Source organism: Podarcis muralis, chromosome 17 (assembly GCF_964188315.1).
Source record: "Podarcis muralis chromosome 17, rPodMur119.hap1.1, whole genome shotgun sequence".
In the NCBI taxonomy this organism is placed as follows: Eukaryota; Metazoa; Chordata; class Lepidosauria; order Squamata; family Lacertidae; genus Podarcis; species Podarcis muralis.
Genome location: NC_135671.1, coordinates 11,526,878 through 11,540,485, shown reverse-complemented (window position 1 = coordinate 11,540,485; position 13,608 = coordinate 11,526,878). Strand labels below are relative to the sequence as shown.

The following is a 13,608-nucleotide window of genomic DNA, read 5'->3' as shown; positions in this document are numbered from 1 at the left end:
CTACGTGCCCTATGTGTGAAAAGTACAAGAAACACGAGTCCAAGTACTAAAAGATAAAGTCAGTCTGCCTTCTTACACATCTTGATTAAAAAAACAACACTTGATTGTAAATGCAAATGAAGTTCCATGTTAAAGCATGCATCACTCCTCGTTCAGGAATTTTCTGAGAAATCTGAAGATGCTGACATCATTACTGTTCTTATGACAACAAGGAACATACAATATCCATGCAATACTGGTCACTTCTTTTCTGAAATCACTTGAAGTTAATCAGATTAAGGTGTCGAAGAACTTGTACTGATATCAAGATTTTATTCTCTTAGAAGCCAGTCCACTACCTTCCCTTTCTAAAGGGTGCTGCGGCTTTCTTTTCACTGTTTATTTACCCAACTAGGAGATGAAGCAAAACTTGAAAAGAGACAGCAGTGATGTCACATCACTGCTAAAAGTGTGTAAACTGCCATAGTTGTAGTCTTTTCAGCTACTGGCTGCCAATATGCTCTCGGACCCAAATCAAATGACTTGGGGCCCAAATACTTGGAGTGACTCTCCTTGCCACATCAAGCCTGGTGATATGCTGAGAGTCCTGCTAGTGGTCCTGTTGATGAATGAAGAGTAGTGTGCATGTGTTTGTGTGTTTATAATGTATTGCAGGGCCTTCTTGATGGTGGCACCCTGGTTATGAAAGGAGGTGTGATTGGCTTCCTCATTAGATAGTTTTCAATGAAGCCTTGAGACAGATCTCTGCTCAAATCCTTGATGTTACTCATGAGTCTTGTGCACTGTTGCGTTTGTTTTATGAACTTGCATTTTAATTTTTAGTACTGATTATGTGGTTATTGTATTTACTGTATTAATATTCTGACTGCTGCCCTGGGATCTTAATGAATGCACGGTGGCTAATAAATTGAGTAAATAAGTAAATAAACTCTAGGCAAAAACTGAAATACTAGTAAACCTGTGATTGTGGCACCAGGTGAATAGATATTTTGCATGTCCACCTAAGAATGGTATTGCTCGCTTTCCACATGATTCTTCTATAATTGCTAATGTTCACAAAAGCTGTACTTCAATCAGATAATACACTAACACAATACAAAGGAGTGGGTTATAGAATCGCTTACAACTACCAACATATAGCCTGCTTCATAGGATGTGTAGCAAGATTAAATCTGTTGCACCTAACAGAAACAGCTCATGCTAACATGGGAGAACTTGCTTTTTTGAGACCTTGGAGTGCAGCCCTGCAAATATTTACATGTGAACTAAGAGCTCTGGATCTAACCCAATTTGTGGGATGTATGATCAGGATCTACCTGTGTAGATCCTATATAGTTTCTGCTAGCCTGTGGGGCTTCAGGTGATGGGGGCTAATCAGGAAAACAGCATGGGAAGAAAATATTAACCCACCCCCAGCACCGCAGCCTCAAGCCTGTTCACACACACCAGAACACAACCAGCCGATCACCTTTTATAAGAAACAAATCCTAATTTCCTGATCAGAAATATCCTGACTCACATTCTAGTTTGCATGCAGCATAGCCTTAGGTAGTAGTTGGTACTACTACTTTTATTCTATCTCACCTAAGTTTTGTGCTAATATTTTTTTATTGATTGTAGTTGTTTTTAAGTGTTTTATTTTGTAGTTGTAAATAGTATGGTTGTGGGCTTTTTAAAGCCAGCTAGAGAATAGTAATAATGGGCAGCCATGCAAATTTAATAAATACATTAAATTAAATTACAGTGGTACCTCGGGTTACATATGCTTCAGGTTACAGACTCCACTAACCCAGAAATAGTACCTCGGGTTAAGAACTTTGCTTCAGGATGAGAACAGAAATCGTGCAGTGGGGCAGTGGGAGGCCCCATTAGCTAAAGTGGTGCTTCAGGTTAAGAACAGTTTCAGGTTAAGAATGGACCTCCAGAATGAATTAAGTTCTTAACTCGAGGTACCACTGTACTGGGATAGATTGATCCATGAAGCAGCTCTGTATAGGACGGTTTTATAAATAATGTTAATCAATAGGATGGTTCTATGAATGAGGCTCAGAATCTTTTCAGAGTATGGTATTTTCCCAAAAAGAAGACTTTTTTCTCCTGTGCTTTATTCATGTTAGACCAGGCTTCCTCAACCTTGGCCCTCCAGATGTTTTTGGCCTACAACTCCCATGATCCCTAGCTAGCAGGACCAGTGGTCAGGGATGATGGGAACTGTAGTCTCAAAACATCTGGAGGGCCAAGGCTGAGGAAGCCTGTGTTAGACACAGCAAGTGATATACCACCCTATTACAATAGAAAAAGACAGAGATCACCTTGCTGCAGGGGACAGTTCCCTCCTCCTCAATCCCCAGTAATGTGTGCTGAAATTGATGTGTTGAAGGGGGGCGGAATACAGAGTAAAGCTAGCTTTCGGTGGTTAGGAATTCGAAATGGAACAGGAGCTGTGGAAAGGACTTATTAAACACCTTGCAGTTGCGTAGGTACCTGTAGGTTACTGTGAGAACATCAAAACGTATGAAACAGTTATACTTGTTGGAGCAATTCTGTCATCAATAAAGGTGTACACCCAGATGCATCATTAATAGGATTGCACTTTAAAGCTGAAATTCTAGAGACAGGAAGTACCATAAGTATCCCTATTTTGGTCCAGGATGAAATCCACAGGGGGGGGGGGACACTTTTCTGCCCCCACCCCAGTATGCCCAAAGAAACCTCAGCTGGGATCCATGATGTCACAAAACAGTGCCTTCTGGAGACTTTATTAAGCATGACTGTTGATCCACAGGTTCTAAAGCTCCCTTGCTCCCCTGTAACACCCACGAAATTGGCACAATTTTATGAAAGAGAGTGTGTGTTCGGGTGGGGAAAGGAAATTCTACTAAATGCATGGAAATTTCCATGCTGGGGAAAGATAAAGGATGAGAGAAGATGATGCTGTGTTTAGAGCAACACAAGCATATGAATAAGTTTTTCTAAGTACTACAATGTGCCCTTCAATAACCCTGTTGCTCAGTATTGCTATCCTCACATAGCAATCCTCACATAGGGAACCTTGCACGATATAGTAGTCCACCAAGGGAGCTTGTGGGTTAAGAAGGTGAACTTTGAAACAAAAGCATTATCTGATTCACAGCTCACAAAAATCTCCAGTTTACACTGGGAAGTGTAATATTGTTACTCTTGATTCTGTTTACTGATTGAAGCTTGTTCTAAATAAAATCATGTGAATTGCTGCCTTAGCCAAAAGGCAATAGTAGGTGCAGGTCTTCTGGCCTGATCCAGTTATGCCTCTAAGATTTCCCATAAAAGACCAGACTAGATGAAACAACCCTTCTCTGTCTTTAAATTTTGGTCAAGGGCAGAGAAGAGAACTGGACAGCCCTACTGTGCAAGCAGAGAGTGTTCACACCCTTTCCAGCTCTGCTATTATACCAACACTTTCCCATTTACCCCTGGGGAAACATGTGGGCCGGGCACGGGTGCCAACTTAAATAAACTATTGGGAGGGAGGGCAGTTAAGTCCCACCCCACATAATCGATCACACAATGTGGTGCGTGCACACCATTTGAATGGCAGTGCCTATCAACTTGCAGGGAGGGGCAGCCCCCTCAAATATTTTATTGGGAGGGGACGAAGGGCATAGAAAGCCAAGTGACAGTGGCCATCCTCACACCCATCTCTCTAGTAATACCAGCTAAAGAACAACAAGGCCCCTGGCATAGATTATATTCCTGCAGAACTTCTGAAGACCAACATTGGGTGGTGGGCCCCCCTGCTGGCGACAATATTCTCCCACATTGATTCAACAGGCCTATTTCCCGAAGGGTGGGCCGAGGCGATAATCATCCCAATTTATAAAAAGGGCCCCACATCGGACCTGGCGAGTTACAGACCTATTAGTCTTTTACCTATACCTAGCAAATTATATGCAAAACACCTCTATATAAAATTAACTAGTTGGATGGACGCTGAGGCCATCTTGGCAGAGGAGCAAGCTGGATTTAGGCAAGGCAGATCTACCATAGATCACTGTTTTGTCTTAGCACATCTTACTAACAAATACGCCAAGAAAACCCGTGGGGTCTTATATGCAGCCTTCATTGATTTGAAGGCTGCCTTTGATTCAATTTCTCTAGCAATACCCAATGGGAATATTTTATTTCAAATGGAGAAGCATTTAAAGCCCTAAATGGCCTCGGTCCAGTATACCTGTAGGAGCGTCTCCACCTCCATCGTTCTGCCCGGACACTGAGGTCCAGCGCCGAGGGCCTTCTGGCGGTTCCCTCACTGCGAGAAGCCAAGTTACAGGGAACCAGGCAGAGGGCCTTCTCGGTAGTGGCACCCGCCCTGTGGAACGCCCTCCCAACAGATGTCAAAGAGAAAAATAACTACCAAACTTTTAGAAGACATCTAAAGGCAGCCCTGTTTAGGGAAGCTTTTAATTTTTAATAGGTTATTGTATTTTAGTGTTTTGTTGGAAGCCGCCCAGAGTGGCTGGGGGGACCCAGCCAGATGGGCGGGGTATAAATAATAAATTATTATTATTATTTAGTCACTGAGACCCCTGCATTCTGACGTGAAAGCCAATACACGGGTCTAGTATTGGGGGGGGGAGAGAGAACTAGGCCCGTGTCCTGTTAGGTTGTACTAGTTTTTTGTTTACTTCAGAGTGTTTTTTTTTGTGGGGGGTAGGAAAAGAAGAAGAGACCCCCGCTAAGAAGCAGCGCCGCCCCCCCGCCCCCCATCACTGGTTTAAGAACTGCCTTATCCAGCTGCAACTGAAACCACAAGGTGTTTCCCTCGGCACCAGCCGGAGCGCGTTTCACGTCAAGCCCAGCCCGGCGTCGCTTTCCAGGCGCAGCTGAGGCGACCTCTGCCGGGCTCTGCCTGCCTCGGGAAGAGCGGCCCGCCGCTGCCGCCCCTCCCCGCCCGCCCACATTCCCACACCCTCCTTGCCCCCAGGGGCTGGACGAGGCTCCTCCTGTCCCCGGCAAGCGGTGCTTGCCTGCGTGCGTGTGGGTGCCTGGGGCGGGCAGAAAGGAATCCCCCCCACGCAACTTTTCCTTCCTCCTTCTCACTCCCTCGCTCCCCCTCCAAAAAAGACAAACCCAAAACGCGGGGGGGGGGGCAGAGTTTGAAACCAAGCAAGAAGTCCTTGCGCCGAGTTTCCTGTCTCACAGCAGTCGGAGGGATGGGAGCCAGGGCAGCAGAGTGAGAGCCGCCGAGGCAGCTGCGGGTGCGCAAAGAGGAGCGGAGGAAAGCGCGGCGGGCTCAGCCACCCTCGAAGCCAAAGCGGAGAAGAGCCGAGAGAGAGAGAGACAGTGAGGAAACTTCTTCTCCCTTTGCCCCGCCGCTCTCGACTGGAGGATCGCTCGCTCCGTCCGCGCGCCGTTGCCAGAGACCAGCGAAGGTTGCGAAGGCGCAGCTGCAGCAGCGCTGGACATGAGCGAGTCGCGCCGCCGGGCAGCGGGGAAGGAGCGCGGGGCCGCCTCCGCCTCGCCGCCGCTCGAGGGTCCCGCGAAGAAGCGGAGAGGCAAGGGCAGAGGAGGGGGCGCCGGCCGGAGAGGCGCCGCGCGCGAGGAAAGCGGGCCAGGTATGTCTTCCACGGAGGCGAGAGGAGGAGAGGCGAAAGTACCTGGGCTGGGGTTGAGCACACAGGTGGCGGCGGCGGCGAGGGGTAACTGCCTCGTCCGGGGGGGAGGGGGGCTCTGAGGGGTCAGCCGCACGTTAACTTTCTATCTCTCCCCCCGGTCCCCCCCCAAAAAAACTTTTCTCCTTCCAACTCCACAAGCCCCCCTGGGAGGAAAGGAGGCGAGAGAGCTTCTGCTCCCAACTTTTGGGGGAACCCAGTGCTCCCCCCCCCGCCCCGTGAGCGTCCCACGCTCTCCTTCGGCCTATTCCTTTCTACCAGCATTGTTGGGTCTGTGGAGATGTCGGTTCCTCAAGTCCTAGTCCGCCTGCAGCTGCGCGCCTAAGTCAGGTGCCCGTCCAGGTGGCGAAGGAAAGCAGGCGCGCGAGGTTATCCTCGCTGCTTGGCAGGGCAAACGCAGGCGAGTAGCTCTAGGGAGCTGCCGCACGGATCCCATAGGAAGGGGTCGGCTGTGATAAGGGGCGATGTGTATTTACCCTTTGATACGACTCCTTTTCCTCTTGGGTCGAGGGATCATGTCTGAACAAGTCTGGTTCTCTTCTCCCCACCCCCACAGCCTAGCCTTCCTGCGTACCTTTTAAGCCACCAGCCCTAAAGTAACTGGCTAGGGAGCAAGCCACGTTGCACCCAGCAGAACTTTTGATTACGCATCCTAAGGATTGCGCCACACAGGGACAAGGAGCCAGGGAACCTATTCTTACCCTTCAGCATCTTTCAGGTATCCGGTGCATAACACCTGGTACAGTTACCTCACCTGGATGCATTGCCATCATCCCATAATGTGCTCTAGCCTCCCTTCTGTATTCACAAAGTGATAAAAGTATGAATTGATCACATTTTTTACCTGCCCTTTCCCTTTATGAGTTCAGGGCAGCGTCTTTGAGATGATCTCGTTTTGTTCCCTTAGCCCCATGAGGAAGATGGTGACTTGGCCAGGCTTACCTGTGCGGCATAACTCAATGTGGGATCTGCCTAAATCATACTCGGAGGAGACCCTTTGAAATTAATGGACTAACAAGTCCAGTTACTTCATTTGATTAGGTCGTGTCTCTTAGGTCCATTGATTTCAGCTGGTCTACTTTGAGTATGACCTAGCATGATCCCATCTTTTGACTCAGGCCTTCCATATTCAACAGCTTCTACTATGCCACTCTTGACTTTTCTCCAGTTTTTATATATTTCTCTGGATGAAGTAGGAAGAGTCTCTGATTACACATGCAGAGCCACAGGTAGCAGCTCCAATTTAATTAGCACAGAGTTACAGAAAGGTGTGGATTGTATGCATGTGGTGTGTTACTCCAGTTGATGAGGGCACAAAGTGGATATTGCCATATCAATGCATGATTTTGGTTAAAGTTTGGACTCTAATAACTGGATAAATGGGGAACAAGAGGAGACTGATCATTCTTAAGAACTGATACATCAAAAACCACCAACACTGCCTCTCTTATACCCATTATATCCATAAATACTTTGCTAGTGGCATATAAATTTTGCATTAAAAACTGGGCTAGAGCACTGCAAATGCTACACTGTTGGGACTCTTCCAGAAATAGTTCTAGCTGCCACAACACCTGTAATGTGCTACTGAAAACACTGGTGAGATTCAGCAGTCTTTTATTCAAGAAAATACATGGTTTTGTGAGAATATAGTATCTCGCAAGTCAACTGACACCATAGTAGACAATAACGCTGGGGAGGAAACCGGCTGAAACATTTACTTGAAAGTTAGTCCCATTAATTTCAATGCTTTTACTTCAAACAAGTGTGTTTAGGATTGCAGCCAAAGTGCATTTCATCATTTCCAGTGAGATACAAAATCAGTAAAGTGATCCTCAACTGAATTTACTTCTGTGTGACTTTAAACCTTGAAAAGTCATAACTCCAACATAATTTTGCAGCATGCTCCCTTGAGTTCAGTGAGACTCCTCCCAGGATTGTGGCATTTGTCTGATAGAGAGAGCTGATGGGGTAGTTAAGCATGTGAGTGGGGAAGTCCTTGTTTGAAATCTCACCTCAAACTCCTGGTAGCCTTGGAGAAACAACATTCGCTCAGCCTCAGCCCTGCATTTACAATATGGAGATAATACGGACCTATCATGCAGGACTGAAATGATTTAAGTTAAGCACTTTGAATGTTTGAAATGTGGCATATAAATGCTAAATACTATTTTTATATTTCGTGTATTGTATTTCCTGAGGCCAAAAGCAGCACTTGCCCTTTCATTGGGTTTATTCTTAATTTTTTCAGGTTCACAGATGTGGATTCCAAAATATGTTAACTTAAGGAAGTTCATCTGACCCCTCCTTTACCCTCCAGTCCCCTAAAAAGTCTGTTGTGGGGGGGGGTGGCTTCCAGAGCAATGGAGTTTAAAAGTCACACGATGTCAATCTCCATCATACTGGAAGTTTGATAGGAACCGTATCACTATGGAAAACTGTTTAATTGTTGTGGTCCAAAGCTTTATAACTTACAAGGCTGGGGAAACTTAATGATGAAAAGTAAAGCTGCAAAAGGAGCTGCCTTTTAATTTAGAAATTCATAGATCTGCTCACAAATCCAAGCCACTTTTAAGGCATTCAACTTATGGTTAACACCAACACACAGAGAGTCGGGTTGTACTGAGTAGCCCCTCCCACTGGTGTATGTGTAATAGGCTGAACATCTGGAGTGAGATACTTTGGTGTCTACACAGACTGCCATGTGATCTGGAATCCCAATGGCTTAGGTTCCAGATTGTATAGAAGCTTGTTTAGGAGAAAGCTACTACTCACTTCAGTCACTTGGACACAGAAACACCCAGAGGAGGGTCTAAGGCAGGGTGGTCCAAGACATGGCCTTTTTTTTTTTGGCAGCCCTTGGCAACATTTGTCAACCCCCTCCCAGCCCTTGTTCTGCCTTCCCAAAGCCAGGTGACCAAGGCACTAGGCTTGGGGAAAGAGGCATGTGGACTCCTTAAAGCCTAGTTAGCATTTTCCTAGCTTTGGGAAGGAAGTGGAAGCGCTCTAGGCCCCTGCGAGGAGCCTTGCATCTCCTTCCCCAAGCCTAGCACCTTGCTTTGGGAAGGAGGTGAAAAGGCTGGGGGGGGTGTCCAGTATTGGCCTCACCCCCCCCCCCCCCGGTGACACAAGGCAGTGTGGAGCCGGTGGGTTCCGTGTCAAAGTACTCTTGCAGCCCACTTGATATGAAAACTTGGACCACTCTGGTCTAAGCAGTGCAACCCTACTTCTTGCTTATGTATTGGTGTTAACCTTTAGCAGCATGGCCAGGTAGGTTCATGTCTCCAACACTCATCACTGAACAACTTTGAACTGGCAGTTTCTTGTCAAATAATGAAGGGGATATAGATATAGATGATATAGATATATAGATAGATATAGATATATAGATACAGTGGTGCCTCGCAAGACAAAATTAATTCGTTCCGCGAGTTTTGTCGCCTTGCAATTTTTTTCGTCTTGCGAAGCACAGTGTCGGGAAAGTTTTGGAAAAGCTTAAAAAATCACCAAAGTCTTCAAAAACCTCAAAAAAGGCTACCACACCGCGTTCTATGAGTTGCTCCTCGAAGTCAAGTTGCAACTGTATTAACGGTGTTAAGAAAAAGGAAACAAACTTGCAAGACGTTTCCATCTTGCGAAGCAAGACCATAGGGAAGATCGTCTCGCGAAGCAGCTAAAAAAACAAAAAAAACCCTTTCGTCTAGCGAGTTTTTTGTCTTGCGAGGCATTCATCTTGCGAGGTACCACTGTAGATAGATGACTTTCGTTGTGCTCTGCTTAATGTAAATCCTAAATTGGTCGACCAGTGCATTTAGAGGTGTTTTGAGACAGACTGCCAGTAGGACCAAGCTGTTTATATTAATGCCAGTAAGAATATGTAAATATTATGCCAATAGATGGTCTCTATAGAGGACCTTGGGGAACACTTCTAGATAAGGAGCACTTTTTAATGGAGTTTTCTGTTTAGGAGCAGCTTTGCAAGATAATGTTGTAAAATACTGCCCTCCCCTGTTGTTTTCTCAAACTGTGTTAATGTAATAATGCCAACATTGCAAAAGCCAATATGCCATTGTACTAGGCGGTAAGCAAATCCATGGGGACAAGTAGATTTGATCCTGAACCTAATATACACCTATAATCTTGTTTGTTTTGAGGTAACAGTATGTTACTAAATACTTCTTTATATTAAACAGAGGTGAGAGAGATGTCACTCTTTTGCCTTAAGCAGCTTTTAAGTTGTAAGCTGAAAATATTTTCAGATAATACCGGTATTTTTTATTCTTCGTCGTACGTTTCATGATATCATTTTCAGGTGACAGCAACAGATACTGTTGCTAAGTAATTAAATCAATGGAAATAAAGTTCTGAAATAAGCAAGCTTATTTAGAACAGCAGTTTATATATCTTCTGTGTTTTTAAGAAGTACAAGGCAATGGAGAATTAACCATTAAGAAAACAGAGTGGGTTATTAGATAGGATACAGTATTGTATGTATGGAAGGAGGGACCATTATGCAAGGAATGCAACTACTTATCTTCAGAAGGTTGAAAATCACAGTGTAAAAACCTTTAAAACTAAATAAGATATGCAATTGAGATTAACTAATCAGACAACAGAAAAATTCAGCAATTTTATCAATCTGAATAAAGTTAATAACTCAGATTTAAGCCTCCGTTCTAAATCCATCATTTGGAAGTAAGTCCTGATTTTAGTGTTGGTTTGAGGTCAATAGCGTGCAAGAAACAAATGAGGCAGTTCTAAACCCTTGCTGTTTCTGCAAGAGAACAACAAACAAGCTGTAAATTCTTGACAATGCTTATAAAACCTTTGTTAGCCACAGATAAACAGTTCAAGTTAGATACGTTGAAGCTAGAAGGCAGTGCAATAGTTTGAGGATAGGATAGTTTGTATTGGGACATCACTCCAAATTGATCTGAATGCTAATGTTACCCAAAAAGATGATCTATCTTAAATTGATAGTTCTGAAGGCAGGTGGATGTCCGCTTGTAGTTATTCATCTTTGGACATGACATGGTATGCTCAGATGGTTTGGTGCATGCAAGCTTAGCCATAAAGTGGTCCTAGAACATTATCAGATAATGTTTTGAAAGGTTTGTTGAGTGTTCAAGGAGGAAGGAGACTTGTCTCTCTTTTGACACGTAATTTTGATTGATCTGCAGCTACAATATTTCTAAGGCTTTACATAGGCTTTACAGATGCACCTAACCACAGAGGCTAGTGTTGGTACACACACATTTTCATTTATATAAATAAGGGAGCATTATAAGTTCATGTAAGCAAAAGAGACTAACAAACTCATCTAGTTATCCCTGAATACAGCTGTGCTTTTGCTGTCTTCCAGAACTAAGTAGGGCATCACATATGTACATAGTTCACAGGATCACACCCATTCAAAATACAAAAGAATTAAATACTTTTCTAAGCAACTGAAAGCTAATGACTTGTGCCAAGTTGCATCATGTGCTCAGTTTTATATACTAGCATGGTCAAGTGTACTCAAATGCTAAACTTAGTATTAAAAAAAACAAACACCAAAAGCCTATGCCTGTTTTAACTATAAACATATTTCTTTCCTTTTGAGGAAGAGGGAAAGATTAAGTATCATTAAATATGACACTCTAATGGCACTGCCTGATATTCCAATAAAACTGAAGAGGGGAAATCTGACATAGCAGGTGAAAGAGCAGACTATGCTAGTATGAAAGAATACTTTGAAAACATTGCATTTGAAGTTGTATACCTGTTGTATCCATCTGGCCATATAATGTGTTTGATAGATGCAGTAATCCGGACAATCCATTTATGCATCCACAAAGCACTCCGCACATGCATAAGAATGTTTTTCTCCCTTTTTTGACCCAAGACCCTCACCTCCCACTCATGTAAATGTTACAAGGATTTCACAGTACTACTAAATGGGAGGGGATATGTTCTATCAGAAAAAAAGGGAACTTGATGCACACATGGCCTTTCTTGGGCCACAGCCATTCCTAGTTAGCATGCAAGTCCTCTTTTCGCTTGTCCTGTCCTTCTGTGCTTAGAGGATTTCCTTAAAATTGTAGCCATCAGCTTCTGTATTCCTCTTGCCAGTTGTTTCCATGAGATTCCTGGCTCTCTCCCCAAGATGAAATGTAATAGTTGTGGGGAGGTGACATACCTTTGATTTTGCCAAGAGTTATAGGAATTACTGAAAAACACATATATCCCAGGATATTCAGGTAAGCAGAGATTTCATTTGTCATCTCAAATTCTTAAATCTCTTCAGGCATCCTGGAAATATATCATGTGAGAGGGGCTGTTGGAATGTGTGTGCTAGGTGCATCGCTCTCTCCTATCTGGGAGCCAGTGTGGTGTAGTGGTTAAGAGCGGTGGACTCGTAATCTGGTGAACCGGGTTCGCTTCCCCTCTCCTCCACATGCAGCTGCTGGGTGACCTTGGGCCAGTCACACTTCTCTGAAGTCTCTCAGCCCCACTCAGCTCACAGAGTGCTTGTTGTGGAGGAGGAAGGGAAAGGAGATTGTTAGCTGCTTTGAGACTCCTTAAGGGGAGCGAAAGGTGGGATATCAAGTCCAAAAACCTCCTCCTCCTCTTCCTCTTCTTCTTCTAACACTCTCTATGAGTTGAAGTTGACCGTATGAAATGGGAAGCCCACTTCTGTTTGTGTAGGGCTCCCCATGTGATGTGCAACTCTGAATTTTCTACAGTTCTGCATCATGTGGGGAGCTGCCATAAATACAGGAGGATTCTTGCTTGCACTGGGACAAGGGTGGATCCAGCACATTCATCTCCTTGAGCTCCCTTTATGAGCTATGTTTTTGAATGCCTGAATACACCTTGAGCATTGTGTGTTTCTATTTGTAGGGTTGTCATATGTCCGGAATATTCCGGACGCAGACGGTATTCGGCCCTCGTAAAAAGCTCAACAACTTTTGTGTCCAGGTTTTCTCTTTTTGAAATACAGCAACCCTACTACTTGTGCCTTTATTTTCAGTGACACAGATATAAGGGGTGGGATTCAACTGAGTTGTTGCATGCGTCGAACAAGGTCCATTAATTCAGTGGTACTTCCCCTCTCACCTCACCCTTTCAGATTCCTGGGACCCCCTTTATTTTGCGCTTTGGGGGAAACCCCAGAACAGGCTTAGGGAGCATGTGTGGAGTGGAGAAGGGGGAAAGTTTCATTGCAAAAGAGGACCTTGTTCCATGCATGCATGCATGCTCCACTTGTCCACCTAAGTTCTTTAAACTCATTTCTTAACAATACAGCTTTCTTTAGCCAATTGGGGAAAAGTCACTTTAAAAATTGCAGATTATACATAGATTTTCTTACTCTGTTCCATGGTGAGATCCTTTTGGAATATGGATTAATAAAGGCATTCAGTTATTTATTGGTGGCTTCCTAGCTTTCATGCAGACACTCCCAAGTAGTAAAACGTGCGTTGAAGATGACTTGAGTTCCACACAGCTCTCTCTACAGCTGACTGAGCGGAGAAACTAGTCATGTGAATCCATCCATAAAATGTCTATAAAAAATTAACTTATGAATCAAAGGTGATGGTTAATAAAACCATTTTTGTAGGCCTTGGAATTGTTTGGTCATTTTACGTAAAGGGTACTAGGTAAGGGGCACTATCTCAGGTTCAGTGGAGCTTGAGTTTCATTGAAATCAGTGACACATGACATAATGCTGTACATATGTCACTGTTTGAGAAAGCTTGCACTTAACTTTTCCTTCATCTTCATATATGAGATTATATGATAGTATAGGGCACATTCCAAATATTTGATGTAATATTTCTAGGACCATTTGCAAAAGCAGAGATATTTAGTGTAGACGTCAGCAGTCACCACTTCCAGACTGAAGTTTTCTTCTTTCCTCCCCTGCTAAGCTACACAGGGAGCGGTGGCATGTTGGAAGTGATTCTGTGTTACAGCA

At 44.2% G+C, this 13,608-nt stretch overlaps 1 protein-coding gene across 7 annotated transcripts in view; it reads left to right on the top strand.

Annotated features, from left to right (window-relative positions):
- The window catches only part of NRG1 (neuregulin 1), a 304,550-nt gene that overhangs the window by 122,255 nt on the left and 168,687 nt on the right, over positions 1-13,608 (top strand). For 3 of the 7 annotated variants that reach the window (XM_077921606.1, XM_077921604.1, XM_077921601.1), the window contains exon 1: positions 4,985-5,594. The exons of 1 other annotated variant lie outside the window; for it this stretch is intronic. In XM_077921606.1, coding sequence (XP_077777732.1) covers positions 5,444-5,594 — 151 coding nt within the window. In that variant the 5' untranslated portion in view covers positions 4,985-5,443. Of the gene's footprint in view, positions 1-4,984; positions 5,595-13,608 lie in introns of those variants that run through there. 3 more of the 7 variants (XM_077921605.1, XM_077921603.1, XM_077921602.1) reach the window with 1 other exon arrangement.